The sequence below is a fragment of the Tamandua tetradactyla genome, chromosome 1 (genome assembly GCF_023851605.1).
Source record: "Tamandua tetradactyla isolate mTamTet1 chromosome 1, mTamTet1.pri, whole genome shotgun sequence".
Taxonomy (NCBI): Eukaryota; Metazoa; Chordata; class Mammalia; order Pilosa; family Myrmecophagidae; genus Tamandua; species Tamandua tetradactyla.
Window position 1 is genome coordinate 223,520,627 of NC_135327.1, and position 16,772 is coordinate 223,537,398.

At 36.6% G+C, this 16,772-nt stretch overlaps 1 protein-coding gene and 1 pseudogene across 12 annotated transcripts in view; one reads left to right on the top strand and one right to left on the bottom strand.

The window, feature by feature from the left end:
• ANKRD26 (ankyrin repeat domain containing 26) overlaps positions 1–16,772 on the bottom strand; it is a 1,272,391-nt gene that overhangs the window by 1,132,119 nt on the left and 123,500 nt on the right. For 10 of the 12 annotated variants that reach the window (XM_077153143.1, XM_077153152.1, XM_077153089.1 and 7 more), the window contains 3 exons: positions 11,256–11,408; positions 3,716–3,786; positions 3,294–3,387 (listed from right to left, as the gene is read on the bottom strand). In XM_077153143.1, the coding sequence (XP_077009258.1) occupies positions 3,294–3,387; positions 3,716–3,786; positions 11,256–11,408 (318 nt within the window). Of the gene's footprint in view, positions 1–1,216; positions 1,735–3,293; positions 3,388–3,715; positions 3,787–11,255; positions 11,409–16,772 lie in introns of those variants that run through there. The other 2 variants (XM_077153168.1, XM_077153120.1) reach the window with 2 other exon arrangements.
• Positions 11,732–12,172, top strand: LOC143677331 (small ribosomal subunit protein eS26 pseudogene; annotated as a pseudogene).

Below are 16,772 nucleotides of genomic sequence, written 5' to 3' on the forward strand. Positions count from 1 at the left end.
CTGAAATGTAAGGAATGGATAGAAATGAAGGCAATTCATTAGTGGGTCTATAAGTAATACTGCTATATTGAAGGTGAGCAGGATTGAAAAGGGTTGTATGGAGCCATGTATCTCATCAATTAACACTACAAATGTAAATAAGTTCTTGCATCAACGACTTCAAAGGTATGTATGTATCTTGTACCAAGAGTCAGTAATACAGGGGTATAAGGGAAAACTATTCTTGCATACTATGGTCTACTTTTAAGAGGAAGACACTAACAGTGCCACAGCAATCTCAGGCATAAATAATTGTGGGGGGAAGGTTTGGATTTCTATTTGGTGAAAGTGTGCTTATCAGTTATTTTTCTTTTTGAGCAGTGAAAATGGTCTAAAATTGAGAGTGTTGATGACTGTACCACTTAGTGAGGATAATGTGAGACATGTATTGTTGACTTTGGACATTAAACATGATGCTCAATGGATGGAAGTGGTTGAAAAATACATTGGCAGAATGGTGAAATGTGGTGTATACATGTGATGGAATACTGTGTGGCTATAGAAAGAAACGAAGTCATGAGGAATGTAAAACGAGCTGAATGAACCTTGGGGAAATTAAGTTGTGCAAAATAAGCCAGAAACAAAAGGACAAATATTGTACAGTCTCTTTTAGAAAATACTTATAAGAAAATTGGGGCCCAGATTGTAAGCACTTGTAGTAGTCAAATTTAGTCCAGAGATGTGAATGCTATATCTAGATTTTGAGAGGCTGTGCTATATATGTATAACCTGGTTTCCCTCTAGAACTTTGGCTACCTGTGTGATACCTAAGACTCAGAGATGAAGTTCTGCAGCTCTGAAAGAAAGCATTGTTATATACAATTGTTGAAAAAAATCAAACAAGAGATCAGGCTTCAACTGAAGATAAGAATAAAGTCCACTGGGTTTGGACTAAGGTAAACCAGAAAACAGGGGTAAGAATTACATTGTATTTTAGAACTACATCTACTACATGAGGCCAAAGAAAGAGAGGTTTACTTCATCCAAAACTTAAATTTTCTGTAGCACATAATCTAACTCAACCTGTCTGGAAAGCTCATTTAAACAACCCAAACACATGGAGCCCAGAATAGGAATGAGGGCTTGTCATTCTGTATAGCTTAACGTAACACCTAGATATATCCCAGAGTATGTTGGGCAGATAATATATATATATATATATATATATATATATATATATATATATATATATTTTTATGGAAAGTGGTAGAGGGGATATTTTCTTATTATGTTTTCTCATCATGCCCTGATCCCTGAGCTTTCCAGAAAATAACTGATCATTCTCAGAAGTCGAGGAAACTCTTTCTTCTCCTTTCCCCTCACTCTTCTTTCTATTCCAAATAAAGGGCATGAGTACATCCTGCCAAGTTTCTGTATACTTGGTTGTACCGTTCAAGAGATGCATAAGCACAGGTACACATTTTCCTTCTTTTAACTTGAAAAGTAACTGAAAATGGCACCAAATGAGACATTTCCCATCCCCTCCACCCAAGCTCACCAGTGGTACTTTGTAGAGTTCGACGAGTGTCCCAATCTGAGAAGACACTGCCCATGTTGTCCCTGTAAGAGCTGCTACAGATTTTCTCTCTGTCCTACATGTGTAATTATGGATGCCCTTGTCCAGCCCCCATTGCCAAAGGATGGTACTCTCCAATGTCTTCTGTTCACTGTGCATGGCATTATAGAGGTCATCTCCTAGAGAAATGTTGGGTAAAAGATGGGGGTTCCTGTTGATCTCTTTGATGGCAAAAACTAATAATAAAAATATTGACAAAGTCCCTTAAGGGATGGGAGAGAAAATATGTAACCATTAAGTTTTACCACTAGGGAACCCCTGATACTGTCTCAAACCTTAGGGACTCCCAAGTCAATAGGCTAAGCCCTTGATCTTGAGGCTTTCTCTTCTGAAGCTTATTTCTGTAGCAGAGAAGCTAATTGTACCTATAGCTATGCCTAAGAGTTAGTTCCAGAAACCTCTTCGTTACTTAGATACGGCCTCTTTCTCTCTAAGCCCAATTCTGCAAGTAAAATCACTACCATCCCCCCTACATGGGACATGACATTCAGGGGTGAAAGTCTCCCTGGCAATGTGACATGACTCCTAGAGATGAGCCTGGCCTCGGCCCTTGGGATGAACAATGCCTTCCTAACCAAAAGGGGAAAAGAAATGTAAGAAAATAAGGTATCAGTGACTATGAGAGATCAAATAGAGTCAACAGGCTATTCTGGAGGCTACTCTTGGGCAAGCTTCGGCTAGATATTGCTAATTACCACAGTTTGTCAAACTCCAACCAAAACCATTCCTATTAACCCTAAAGAACACCTAGGGCTCTATCTGAAATTCAACTAAGTTTAACACATTAAGATTACTTTCTAGAAACCTGCAACCTCCAGACGGGTTCCGAGGCCAGATAAGTCCTGAAACCCAGAACATCAATTAGTTCCTCTCCAAGAACATCAATTAGTTCCATCCCCCTATCGACACTGCTTTCTAACATGGAAAAGTTAGAATGGGCATAGCCTAAATACCCCTAAAGATTAAGAGAAGATCAAAGTAGAAGGAGGAGTTATATCAAAGAAGACAGGATTTAACAAATGAGTATAACTGCTGAATCATTATACTGATATTTCTTTTAGTCTCCAGTGTTTTGGAAAAGCTAGAAGGAAAAACCTAAAATATATGGAGCCATTTCAAACTCTGAAATCTGTTCTATAACTACTTGTTACATTGTACCTTGAAATTTACTGTTTTGTATATATGGTATATTTCCCAATAAAATATGTCTTAAATACATATATATAATTCAATCTCAAAATCTGCCTAAATCAAGAGTTTAGACTACATGAGAAACTCAGACTTCTACATGATCATTAGCAATATATCTTGGAATTTTAAAAACATATTATAAAATATTATTTTTAGACTAACTAAAACAAAAAATAAAAGAAAATAATTTACTCACAATCTAGCACAAATCAAACCACAAACTGTTTTTGTAAGCAAAATTTTAGGGGAACATAGCAATGCCTGTTAATACCTTTTTAAATAAAATCTTACTAACAAAATCATTAATTTTCTGATATTAGCCAACTTCCCCTAAAGAGTAATGAGGAGTTATACTAATGCAAGTATTATCAATATGAATACAATTGTATAGTGAGTCTTTTCATATTGTCTAAAATAGTCTTATAAGCTACTACTAGAGAATGAGAATTTACTTTTGAATATGACAGAAATTAAGAGATTGACTTACCGAATTTGTACCTAACAGGTTTTTCTGAAGCTGTTCAATCCTTTCCGTTTGCTTTTTGATTTTAACTTTTAACTTGGTGTTTTCAATTTCAAGCCTAAAATGTATATTTTAAATAATCATTCTCACACTATATTAAAAAAATACTACACAATTTCTGAACAAACACCTGAAGGTATAATTACATAAATTCTTAAAAATTTAAGAAAAATTTAAGGTGGTCTGGCAACTATGCCATATTTCTAGCTGTGATTTGTGTAATAGGGATAATGCACAAAAATTCTGCATTTCAAAAGACTTCAAAGCTGAAAATTTTCCTTGGCTTCACACAGATGTGTTTACTGTCAAAAATGGATATAATTCTCATAACATGCTTATTGCTCTATAAATATTCAAGTTATTTTCTGTGCTCATTTGAATCATACTTTTGCATGTGATCTTGCGTCCTCTCAGCACACCGTACTGCCTCTGTGTGTCGATCCTGTGCTTCTTGTAACTGAAACAATATATAAAATACTTTATTGAAAATCTAGCACAAATCAATCCACCAACCATTGGTGTTTTTCTAACTGTTAGAAAACTGTTTTTTTAAGTTTTTCTTAGTAACATTTTATGGGACCACAGTCATGCCTGTTAATTTGTATATTATTTCTGACTACTCTCATGCTATGGCAGAGATATACAGTTGAGACAGGGACCTTATGACATATGTGTTGTGTGTCTGGTCACCGATGTCCCTCTCCCCAGCAGTTGTTTCATAGAGTTCCTGGCTATTTACTAACTGCTCTGGAGAATGAACTAAATTCTGTACCTCATTATGCCACCATCTTGCCTTGCCTGTAGTTTTTTATGTAGTTTTTGTCACAAATTACATATTTGTTCATTTTGACTTGTCATTACATTTATGAATTTATCTTTTAGATTTTATAGGATATCTTTGAGATATTGACATTATTAACTTTTTATTCTCTTTACCCTAGGCAATAATTTAAGCAATTAAATATAAAATTGGAAACATTTGATCTAATAGAAGAGAATTGTTCAACCAAATGTATATCTTTTTTTGTGGGTATCATATGAAAAAAAAATTCCAAATTTGACATCCTTCAATATGTATTCAGAACTGGGATTTACACATTTATAGTACTGTAGCAACTGTAAGCTCTGGAAACTGACTTATCTTACCTGATACAATATATAACTATGTATATACGTTATTTAAAGAGAAAGAGGAGTATAACAGAGAAGAAAGGATTTAATAAGTGAGTATGACTGCTGAATTATTAGATTGATATTTCCATTGCTTTCCAGTGTCTTGAAGCAGCTAGAAGAAAAAACAAAAAATCATGGCACTGTAACCCATACCAAATTTTAAAATCTGTTCTACAACTACTCGTTAAAATGTACTTGGAAATTTATTGCATTTTTGTATATATTATACATTGCAACTAAAAAAAACAATGGAGACCTACAACAATAGATTGGAAAAGATAGAAGAAAGAACTGGTGAGCTAAGGAAGGGACATGTGAAATTCTACACACAAAAGAAAAGATAAGGAAAAGAACATAAAAATTGAGCAGGGTCTCAGTGAACTGAATGGCAACATGAAGCACATGAACATGTGTAGGAGCAAGGGTTAATACAAGACCTGCAGAATTTATTGGGAACAACTGGCTTCAGAGTGGTGGCGGCAGTAAACTGTGGAGATTTGTTATCTGCTTAATGGAGAACAGTCTGGGAGGGAGAGAATGTTCATTTTTTCTTAACCTCAAGTTCTTTACGGCAATCTTATGTAGGGAGTAAACACTGAAAAATAAGCACTCTGTTTTCTCATGAAATGCATACACGCTTTTTTGTCACATAAACCCTGCAGTATATAAGCAGGAACTAGTTAAGAATAAAGCAGTCTGTTGTCACAAATCTTCAGACCCCCTGATCCCGTCTGTCTCTCTCGTCATTCCGTAATATCCTTCACCCTCCGGTCCTGTGGAAGCAACAAACATGCATGCTATAAGTTTCCCAGAAGGAGCAGAGAAGGGAAAAAGAGCAGAAAGACTAATGAAAGAAATAATCAACGAAAATTTGCCAATTCACATGAAAGACATAAAATTAGAGTCAAGAAGTACAGCATATCCCAAACAGAACAAATCCAGATAGACTTACTCCAAGATACTTCCTAATCAGATTGTCAAATGTGAAAGACAAGGAGAGAATTTTGAAAGCAGCAAGAGAAAGGAAATCTATCACATATAAGGGAAGCTTGATAAAACTATGTGTGGATTTCTAAGCAGAAACAATGGAGGTGAGAAGGCAGTGGTATGATATATTTAAAATATGGAAAGAGAAAAACTGCCAACCAAGAATTCTATACCCAGCAAAACTGCCCTTCCAAAACAAGGGTGATAATAAAATAGTTTTAGACAAACTGTCAACGAGAGAATTTGTGATTAAGAGACCAGCTATACAACAAATATGAAAGGGAACACTACAGGCAGATAGGAAAATACAGGCAAGAGAGATCTGGAGAAGAGCATAGAAATAGGAAAATACAGGAAAGGGAGATCTAGAGAAGAGTGTAGAAATGCAGGCAAAAAGAGAAAAAAATTAGATGTGACATCCAAAAGACAAGATGGTTCAAGAAAGTTCTGCCTTTACAGTAATAAAATTAATTGTTAATGGATTAAACTCCCCAATCAAAAGACAGAGCCTGGCAGAATGGATTAAAAAAACAGAGCTCATCTACAAGCTATATACAGGAAACTCACTTTAGACCAAGGACAAAAACAGATTGAAAGCGAAAGGTTGGAAAAAGATATTTCACACAAACAACAACCAGAAAAAAACAGGCATAGACATACTAATATCAAGAAATTACACTTCAAATGTAAAACAATTAAAAAAGACAAAGAAGTGCACTATGTATTAATACAAGGAAAAATTCAACAAGAAGACACAGTAATCATAATCTTATGCACTGAACCAGAACACTCCAAAATACATGAGGTAACTGACAACATTGAAGGTAGAAGCAGATACCTCAACCATAATAATTGAAGACTTCAATTCCCCATTCTCATCAGGGATAGAACATCTAGACAGAGGATCAATAAGGAAACAGAGATTTTGAATAATACGATAAATGAACTTAACAGACATTTACAGAACATTACATTTCACAACAGCAGGATACACATTTTTCTCAAGGGCTCATGGATCATTCTCAAGGATAGACACTGTGTTGGGTCACAAAGCAAGTCTCAATAACATTAAAAAGACTGAAATTATACAAAACACTTTCTTGGATCATAACGGAATGAAGTTGGAAATCACTAACAGGCAGAAGGCCAGAAAATTCACATATACAGAGGCTAAACAACACCCTCTTAAACAACCAGTGGGTCAAGAAAGAAATTATAAGAGAAACCAGCAGACATCTTAAGACAAATGAAAATGAAATCACAGCATATCAAAATTTATGCAAGCAGCAAAGGCAGTGCTGAGAGAGAAATTTATAGCCCAAAATGCCTAAATTAAAAAGAAGAGCAAAAATGGAGGAATTAATTGTTCATCCAGAAAAACTACAGAAAGAAAAGCAAACTAACCTCAAAGCAAACAAAAGGAAAGATAATGAAGATTAGAGCAGAAATAAATGAAATTGAGAACAATAGAGAAAAATCAACAAAATCAGAGGTCAGTTCTTCGATAAAATCGATAAAATCAATGGACCTTTATATAGGCTGACAAAAAAAGAGAGAGACAATGCAAATAAATAAAATCAGACATGGAAGAGAGGATATAACCACTGACCTTGCAGAAATAAAGGAGCTAATGAGAGGATACTATGAGCAACTATATACTAATGAACTACACAACATAGATCAAATGGACAATTTCCTAGAAAGGCATGAACAACCAACATTGACTTGAGAAGAAACACAAGACCTAAACAAACCATTCACAAAAACACTGAATCAGTCATCAAGAAGCTCCCCAAAAAAGAAAAGCCTAGGACCAGATGGCTTCACATGCGAATTCTACCAAGCATTCAAGAAAGAATTAGTACCAATCCTGTTCAAATTTCTCAAAAAAACTGAAGAGGAGGGAAAGCTACCTAACTCATTCTATGAAGCCAACATCACCCAAATACCAAAGCCAGACAAAAATATTACAAGAAAAGAAAATTACAGACCATTCTCTTTTGTGAATGTAAATGCAAAAATCCTCAACAAACTGCTTGCAACTCCGGAGTGGAAAGGTTATCTTGGAGGTCATTCTTAAGCATTACATACATATAGCTTCTTATTAATGGTATACTGGAGTGGCTAGAAGGAAGTACCTGAAGAAACTGTTGAACTGTGTTTCAGCAGTCTTGATACTTAAAGATGACTGTATAAAATCCAGTTATCAAGCCAAATCAATAGGCTGAGCCCTCAATCTTGGGTTTGCCCCTATGAAACTTATTCCTGTAAAGGAGAAGCTAAGCCTAGTTATAATTATGCATGAGTCACCCCTAGAGAACCTCTTTTGTTGCTTAGATGTGACCTCTCTCTCTAAGCCCTCAGGGGTGGCCTCTCTCTCTCTCTCTCTCTCTCTCTCTCTCTCTCTCTCTCTCTCTCTCTAAGCCAACTTGGCAGGTGAACTCATAGCCCTCCCACTATGTGGGACATGACTTCTATGGGTGTAAATCTCCCAGCAACATGGGCAATGGTTCCCAGGGATGAGCTGGGACCCACTGTCATGGGATTGAGAAAGCCTTCTTGACCAAAACAAGGAAAAGAAAAATGAGACAAAATAAAGTTTCAGTGGCTGAGAGGCTTCACACTCCAGAGGTTATCCTGGAGGCTATTCTTCTGCATTATATAGATATCCCTTTTTTGCTTATGGTATTTTAGAGTAGCTAGAGGGAATTACTTGAAACTGTTAAACTGTGTTCCAGTAGCCTTGATTCTTGGAGACAAATGTATAACTATACAGCTTTTACAATGTGACTGTGTGATTGTGAAAAACTTGTGTCTCAATGCTCCTTGTATCTAGGGTATGGGAAGATGAATAAAAAAATAAAGACAAAAAATAAATAATGGGAGGAAAAGGGGTAAAAAAAAAATTGGGAAGATTGAAAAACTAGTGTTCAATGAGAAGGAAGGGTAAGAGGTATAGGATGTTTGAGTTTTTTAATTCTTTTTCTGAAGCAATACAAATTTTCTAAAACTGATCATGGTGATGAATACTCAACTATGTGATGATATTGTGAGCCACTTATTGTATTCTTTGGATGGACTGTATGTATGTGAAGATACCTTAATAAAATATTTTTTTAATAAATTTAGATTGAAATGCTTAGTGATCAATGAAAGGGAGGGGTTAGGAGTACGGTATATATGAATTTTTTTCTGTTGTCTTTTTATTTCTTTTTCTGAATTGATGCAAGTGTTCTAAGAAATGATCATGATGATGAATATGCAACTATGTGATGATATTGTGAATTACTGATTATATAAGTAGAATGGAATGATCAAAAGTTAATCATGTTTTTGTTTGTTATATTTTTGCATTTGTTTGCTGTTACATATTTTTTAAAAAATTACATAAAGGTGCAGGGACAGAGGGTGTATAGCAACATAGTTTTTAACACGCTATAGAAATTAAGTTAGTATCAAAGCAAATGAGGTTTACATGCATTTAGAATGCTAAATTTAAGATCCATGGTAACCACAATGAAAATATCAGAGAATATGAAAATTCACTGAGACAGAAAGTAGAGTACAGATTAAGAGAGGTGGGAACAGGGACAATGGAGAGAAAATGCAACATGAACGTAGGGTTTGTTTGGGGTGAAGGGAGAGTTCTAGTAAGGATGGCGGTGAGTGTACTACAACACTGTGGATGTGATTAATCCCAATGAATGGCATGCTTGGTAGGGGTTGGAATGGGGAGATCTGTGTTGTATATATGTTGCTGCAAAAAAAGAGAAAGAGAAACTAAAGAGATAATTACAATTAAATGCAGTACATGATTTTGGAAGGGATCTAAAACTGGAGAAGAGCCTTAAAAGGACATTTCTGGAACATTTAAAAATATTGGAAAATACAATGTAAGTGAATATACTTGTTCACAAAAAATGCACATGGAAGTGTTATGTGTTTAAGGAGTATGATATATATACCCTGCTCTCAAATGTTTAGATGACAGATAGATAGACAGACAGACAAACGGTTAAATAGAATGATACGACAAAAGTGGCAAAATGTTAAAATTGGTGGTTCTGGGTATCTGGCAGGGGGGCATGCTGGAGTTCTGTGTATTGGGTTTGTATTATTTTCACAACTGTCCTATAAGTTTGAAATTATTTCAAAATTAAAAGTTAAAGAAAAAAAGTTCTGCACAAAGTAGATGACAAGTACTGAAGAGAGTAAGGTTAATGAGAGAATAGTCAGAGAAGCTTCATAGAAGAGGGGAGATTGTGAGACAGATCTGAATAAATGTAGGATTAGGTTAGATGAATTGAAACTGAAAAGACAGAAAGGACAGTACACTCAGCCCAGTTAACTCAGATGATAAAATCCAGTGGCAGATGAGGCCAGCAGGCCCAATGCTGTTGACAATCCTCTAGCTCCCTAGGAGAAAACGACAGCAATAGCAGCCCAGTTAGCAACAGTTCAGTTCATAGTCAGGCCTAACTAGGGAATCTGAGCAGGAGTGAAAGGCATTTGATTAGCCTGGTCTGTGTCACTCCCCGGAGCTTGACGCTTTTCAATAGCTTCCCAGGGCAGTTCAAGGTCCTGTGTGGAGCATTCAAGCTTCTTCAACCCTGTCTTATATCACAACCTCCTACCATTCAGCTGTATGCAGCTCTGTGACACATGTCTTTGTCCCAGTGGTTTGAATTTGTAGGATACTCATGCCCTTATCAAACTTGTTCTTTTGCCTAGCTGATTTTGAATCATCTTTTGCATTTTTGTTCAGTGCCACCTCCTCCAGGAAGCTTTCTTTACCTCTTGCAAGCTCCCAAGTTGCCTACAATAAATCTGAGCACTATTGCCTTGTTAAAAACAAAAAATCCCAGTGGCAGGGAAATAAAACATGTGTCCATGAATGTCCTAGCAGCATTATTCATGACAGCCAAAAAGTGGAAATGACCAAAATGTCCATCAGATAAATAGATGAACAAAATAAATTCCATTGATGGATCTATGCAATAGATATCACTTAGCAATAAAAAGGAATGAAATATTGAGATATGCTACAAAACAAATGAAACTTGAAAACATTATGCTAAGTGAAAGAAACCAGACACAAAAGACCACATACTATATGATTCCATTTACATGAAATGTCCTGAATAGGCAAATCCATAGAGACTCAATAAAGTTATTGAAAAATCAAATCATGAGATCCAGATAATTATCTTAATTCTATATTTTGAGCATATATATATTATATAACATCTGAATATTTCTATGCTTTTACAATATATCTAAAATGAAAGAAAAATAAAATGTCTAACTTTGGTTTGTAAAACCACCTAATTACATTTTTGCATAATAGTATAATGGCTTTTCTGGGGCAAGTTATGCTGAAATCCACTATATAAATATATACAGATTATACATCTTCTTGAACATTCCATTAAACACTATCCTCTGACTTAATCTGGCTTGCCTCACCATAGCAAAAGAGGTATCAATAAAAAAATACTGTTTAGTAGAAAAAAAGTTTTTCAACTTTCTTAAGGAATGCTGCATAATTCTCAGTTTTCCTAAGGATAAATATCACACTGTATAGTACAAATACTAGAATGGAATTCAGAGTTGTAGAAATGAGTGTATTACAAAGATGATAAAATTGTAATTAAATTATAATGAAAATACAAAGGAAAACTTCCCACTGAAATTGGTATCCTAAAACTCTTTATAATATTTAACTAGCTTTAGATTAACTGTTGATATATTAAATTTTATACATACCTGACATCTAATTTGACTTAATTTCTTCTTTAAATCCTGCGTCTCATCTTCTAAATTAATGCGATAACGTGATGTAACCTCCAATGAAGCCTCTGACATGGACTGTTTTTTTAGGGTATCAGCCAATTCTTGTTGAAGTTGTCTCACAACTATCTGATGAGATATTTTTGTTACTGATTTTAGAAATCACTTTATTATTATATTACATTCATAATATATAATTCTAAGATTTAGTCTTTGAACAGTATCACCAAGAACATCAATTTACCTTCTTTTCTTCATAGGTATGCATTTCTGGCTATCGCTGAATTCAGTTAAGGACAGGGAAAGTGTTATCCCTCTGCCTAATCAGTATTATGTTTATTAGACAACAGATTCAGCCCCACTATCCACCTTTCTTCCATTATTCCTCCCCCTTCACCTGATGAATTTGCAAAATTTAACAAGAAACCTACTGATCTCAAAAAGAAATGGGGTCTCTCGGGTGTTCGTTTTCAAGATGACAAAGAAAAGAAGGAACAACGGTCGTGCGAAAAAGGGCCGCGGCCATGTGCAGCCTATTTGCTGCACCAACTGCACGTGCTGCGTGCCCAAGGATAAGGCCATTAAGAAGTTCGTCATTAGAAACATAGTAGAGGCCGCAGCCGTCAGGGACATTTCCGAAGCAAATGTCTTCGACGCCTATGTGCTTCCTAAGCTGTATGTGAAACTGCATTACTGCGTGAGTTGTGCCATTCACAGCAAGGTGGTCAGAAACCGATCTCGTGAAGCCCGGAAGGACAGGACACCCCCACCCCGATTTAGACCTGCGGGTGCTGCCCCATGACCTCCACCAAAGCCCATGTAAGGAGCTGAGTCCATAAAGACTGAAGAAAAACTACATTCTGGAAAGGAAATAAAATGGAAATTAAACTGTATAGCATGATAAGTGCGCCTTTGCCAGATAGGTTTTGGGGTTTGGGATGTGTCAAAAAGGATCGTCATTGTTATATATCAAGTATTCAAGTGTGGAGTCCCAGGTAATCCCTTTAAATTTTAGTTTAACTTTTTTTATCCTTAAATATTTCCAAACTTACAGGGCAGTTAAATAAAATAATACACAGGGCGGTGCAATGGTGGCTCAGCAGGCAGAATTCTTGCCTGCCATGCCGGAGACCCAGGTTCGATTTCTGATGCCTGCCCGTGCGAAAAATAAATATATAATAATAATATACGCCCCATACATAAAACTCCAGCATGCCCCTACCCCAGATTCACTGATGTTTACATCATGCCACATTTGCTGTATCATTCTATTTATCAGTCTTAAATGTGTAGGCTCCTTGAACACATTACTGCCATGAACTTTTCTTGAGAATAAGGATACTCACAGAACGACTTAAGTGCAGTTATTCAAGTCCAAGGCACTTAACCATGGTTTTGAACCTCTCTATGAGGTTCTTGTAACAAATGGCATGTTTTTTATACATTGAGTCCAAAACCAGATTACTCAATTACATTGTATGCATTTACCTTTCAGATCCTGTAGGAAGTAAAAGTGGAGTTAAAATTAAAAATACTGGCATTGATATTTGTGCCATTACCCTCACCAGAGATCAATTTATATAGCTTCAGTCTATTGTCCTTTCCTTTTAACCAACGAAAAACTTCCCTCAGCTTTGATTTATCTGGGAATGTCTTAAATCTCCTTTTTTGAAAGACAAATTTGCTGGATATGGAATTCTTCATTGGTTATGTCATCCCATTGCCTTGCCTTTGTGGATTCTGGTGAGAAATTGGCACTTAATCTTATTGAGGCTTGCTTATGTGTGATGTATTGCTTCTCAGTAGCTTTCAGAATTCTCTGGCATTCCAAGTCTGATTATAATTTACTATGGTGTGGATCTATTTGGGTTTATCGTGTTTGGAATTCATTGAACATCTTGAATGAATTCAATGAACATCTTGTCTTTTGTTAAATTTAGGCAGTTTTCAGCAATTTCTTTTTGAATATTCTTTTTGCCCCTTTGTCTTGTCATAATTTCCGATTCTGTTGATATTCTCTGTGTTCATCTATTGCTTTTCTGATTTCTTTTAGTTGATGTTTTCCTTAGCTCTTTGGACATATTTAGGAAAGTCTTTATATCCCAGGTCTGGTACTCCTCGATGATTTCTAATGCTTTAATCTCCTTTCCCTGGGCCATTGCTTCCTATTTCTTTGTTATGTGATCTTTTCTAGAAATCTGGACATTTGGGTATTTCAATGTGAAATTTAGGCTTTGGGATGTCTATTAATTAAGCGTGTACCAGATAGTCTTGATGGAGGAGGAAGTTGAACTCAAAGTTAAGTAAATCGATAAAGTGGTTAAGTCATTTGCAAGTTTTGGGTTAATTCACCCTGTTCCGTGGCTTCAATTGGCAACCTCAAGATGGGTAAACAGGATCTAGAAGAATAAGTAAAAGCTGTACATTGTTGAGGTAGGAACGAAAAAGGAAATTAAAAAGTTGTGGTTTTCAAGGTGTCTTGTGCATGTCACTGAGTAGAGAGCTATGATTGGGGGCAGTGAAGACTTATAGAAGGTATATGACTTGGGTGGCTGTTAGGGGTATCCATTATCTGAAAAATCTCATTTGGGAATGGATTAAGGAGTGTTTTTGCCAATTTGATTATGTGGGGTTTTTTCTTAAGCTAAAGTGATAGCTTGGATTCTTCAACTAAATTACACGCTTTGCAAGTGTCTGTATTCAAGGGGATATGATAACATGGACGAGGTGGAGTATTTCAGAGCATGGGAGTGGTTCTGTTACTTGGAAAAGCCTCTCACTTCCTATTGACAAAACCTCAGGCTTACCTATGGTAGCATACTGGTAGATAGGTTGGAACCCGTGACATACCCAGAATTTGTCAAAACACTCTTGCTTAGAGTGTCAATCCTCTGGAAAAGTTCACAAGAGATTTGTGTTTGGGACCCTTGATTTCCTCTACACTTAGTAGAGACCCCTTTACACCAGGGGTGTACTTTACTTTCATTGAAAGGAAGAACAAGATAAAAATGGATGCTCAACATAATGGTCCCAAATTTCAACTTACTCTGAAACGATTCAAATAGTAAATAAGGGAAACCAGTATAGTAAATAGAAAGCATAGCCTTTTCTCAGAACAAGTTTAACTAGACTGCTCACAATAAACCTTGAATTTGGAAATCAGTTTCCAGAATCTATGCCACCTTCCTTGAGACCATGTACTTGAACCTCAGCCCACAAAAGTGGGGGCCACTTCGTGGGACATGACTCCCAGGGGTGTGGACCTTCCTGGCAACGTGGGACAGAATTCCTAGAATGAGCTGAGACTCAGTATCAAGGGATTGAGAAAACCTCAACCAAAAGGGGGAAGAGTGAAATGAGACAAAATAAAGTGTCAATGGCTGAGAGATTTCAGAGTTGAGAGGTTATCCTGGAGGTTATTCTTGGGCATCAAATAGATAACCACCTTGTTAGTCAATATGCAATGGAGAGGCTGGAGGGAACTGCCTGAAAATCTAGAGCTGTGTTCCAGTAGCCCTGTTTGTTTAAAACGATTGTATAATATAGCTTGCACAATGTGACTGATTGTGAAAACCTTGTATCTGATGCTCCTTTTATCTAATCAACAGACAAGTAAAGCATGGAATAAAATGAAATAATAGGGGGAACAAATGTTAAATTTAGATTGAAATGGTAGTGATCAATGCAAAGGGAGGGGTAAAGGGTATACTATGTATGAATTTTTTTCTGTTTTTATTTCTTTTTCTGAATTAATGCAAATGTTCTAAGAAATGATCATGTTGATGAATATGCAACTATGTGATGATATTGTGAATTACTGATTATATATGTAGAATGGAATGATCATAAATTAAGAATATTACATATTTTAAAAAAAAAGAAAGAAATGGGTATGCAAGTGGGTCTGGGTTGGTAAATTCAACACTTATTCTCTCTTTTTATATTAGAGGTTCAAATGAACTTTAGAATTCCTCACATATTCAATCCTTTGCTCAAGTCCTTCCAATAGATCCCTATCTCAGAATAAGAGAAAGGTCTATACAATAGCCTTACTTAGTAACCTGGCCTCCACCTCCCTCCCAGACCTCAGATACTGAGATTCTCCCCAACCCATTCCACTCCTGCTACACTGAAAATCCAAACACCTAACATTCATGTGAAAAGAGGACTCCAATGCCAATATAACAAATCACAGATGGTTACATTTATCTCTGTATCTGGCAAACTTATGCTCGAATGAATGTATTTGAGCCTTGACATGAAAAGTAATTATCAGCAAATTATTTGTAAAAATGTTCAAAGTAAATTACAAACATGAGTAGGAACATTTGATCAAATAAGGTTTTGCTAAAATTCACATTTGCTCCAAATTATGATTTAATGAAAAGCAGGTGCTTTGATGAATTGAGAAGTCATAAGAATACATAATTGGGACTGAAAGGTTTCTAGATCTAATTCAAATTGGCATGAGAAAAATAAATTACACCAAGTAAAAACATATAAAAAGCTACTGAAGGAAAATTATTATGAGATGCAGCATCTATACTTCAGTTCATCTGGGAAACCAAAAATTAACTGTCAACAAATTGACACTTAATTGAATCTTAATTTCAAAATATTCATGTTGAGTATGAACTTTTCCTTTTATCTGCCTCAGCACATTCTCTTTTTTTGTATGATGTATGGTGGCATCACATTTCATTATTTTTGCACATGAGTATCCTGTTATTACAACACCATTTGTTGAATTTTTGTTTGTTTGTTTTGTTTGTTTGCTTTTTGGGAAGTACATGGATGGAGAATTGAACCTGGATTTCCCACATGGTAGGTGAGAATTCTACCACTGAACTATCCATGCACTTAAAAAGTGGTGACAAAGACACTGAAATTATCTCTGCAGCATAAAACTTAATTATTAATACTAGTATATATCTATTAACAATTTATGATTCAACCTCTTAAAATGTCATAGCTTTACCCCATCCCACCCCCCTCCCCGCACATCCCTGCCCCATACCCCCACCCCAGGCATGCATGCAAGTCTGTCCCAGCTGGATCCCTCTCCCACTCAAGGGCACAGTCGCGTTGCAATTCACCCTTCCCGAGGCCCGCATACCGGGGTCTAGCCTCTCAACCTCCCCTTTCCTGCCACCTGCAGGCAGTCACCTGTACATCTGGGCTGTAGGTGCTCACCTTCATACCCAGGCCAAACTCACACCCAGCCCATATAGTCACTCAACACCACCTGGGCACCCGAGCTCTGTGCATGCGCACATCAGCATCCAGCCCCCAAAGCACATGCACAAGCACGTGCCCACTCACACCACGCCCCTTCAGCCTGGGTAGGTGCTGACCTGGGCATCCAGGTCAAAACCGCCCCCAGACCATGCAAGTGCAATCCTACCCAGCTGCCCCTTAGCTTTGCCCACACACACACCACCGCACTGCCTCCACATCCTCGCACCGGCACAGCTACATCCTCACTGCTGGGCA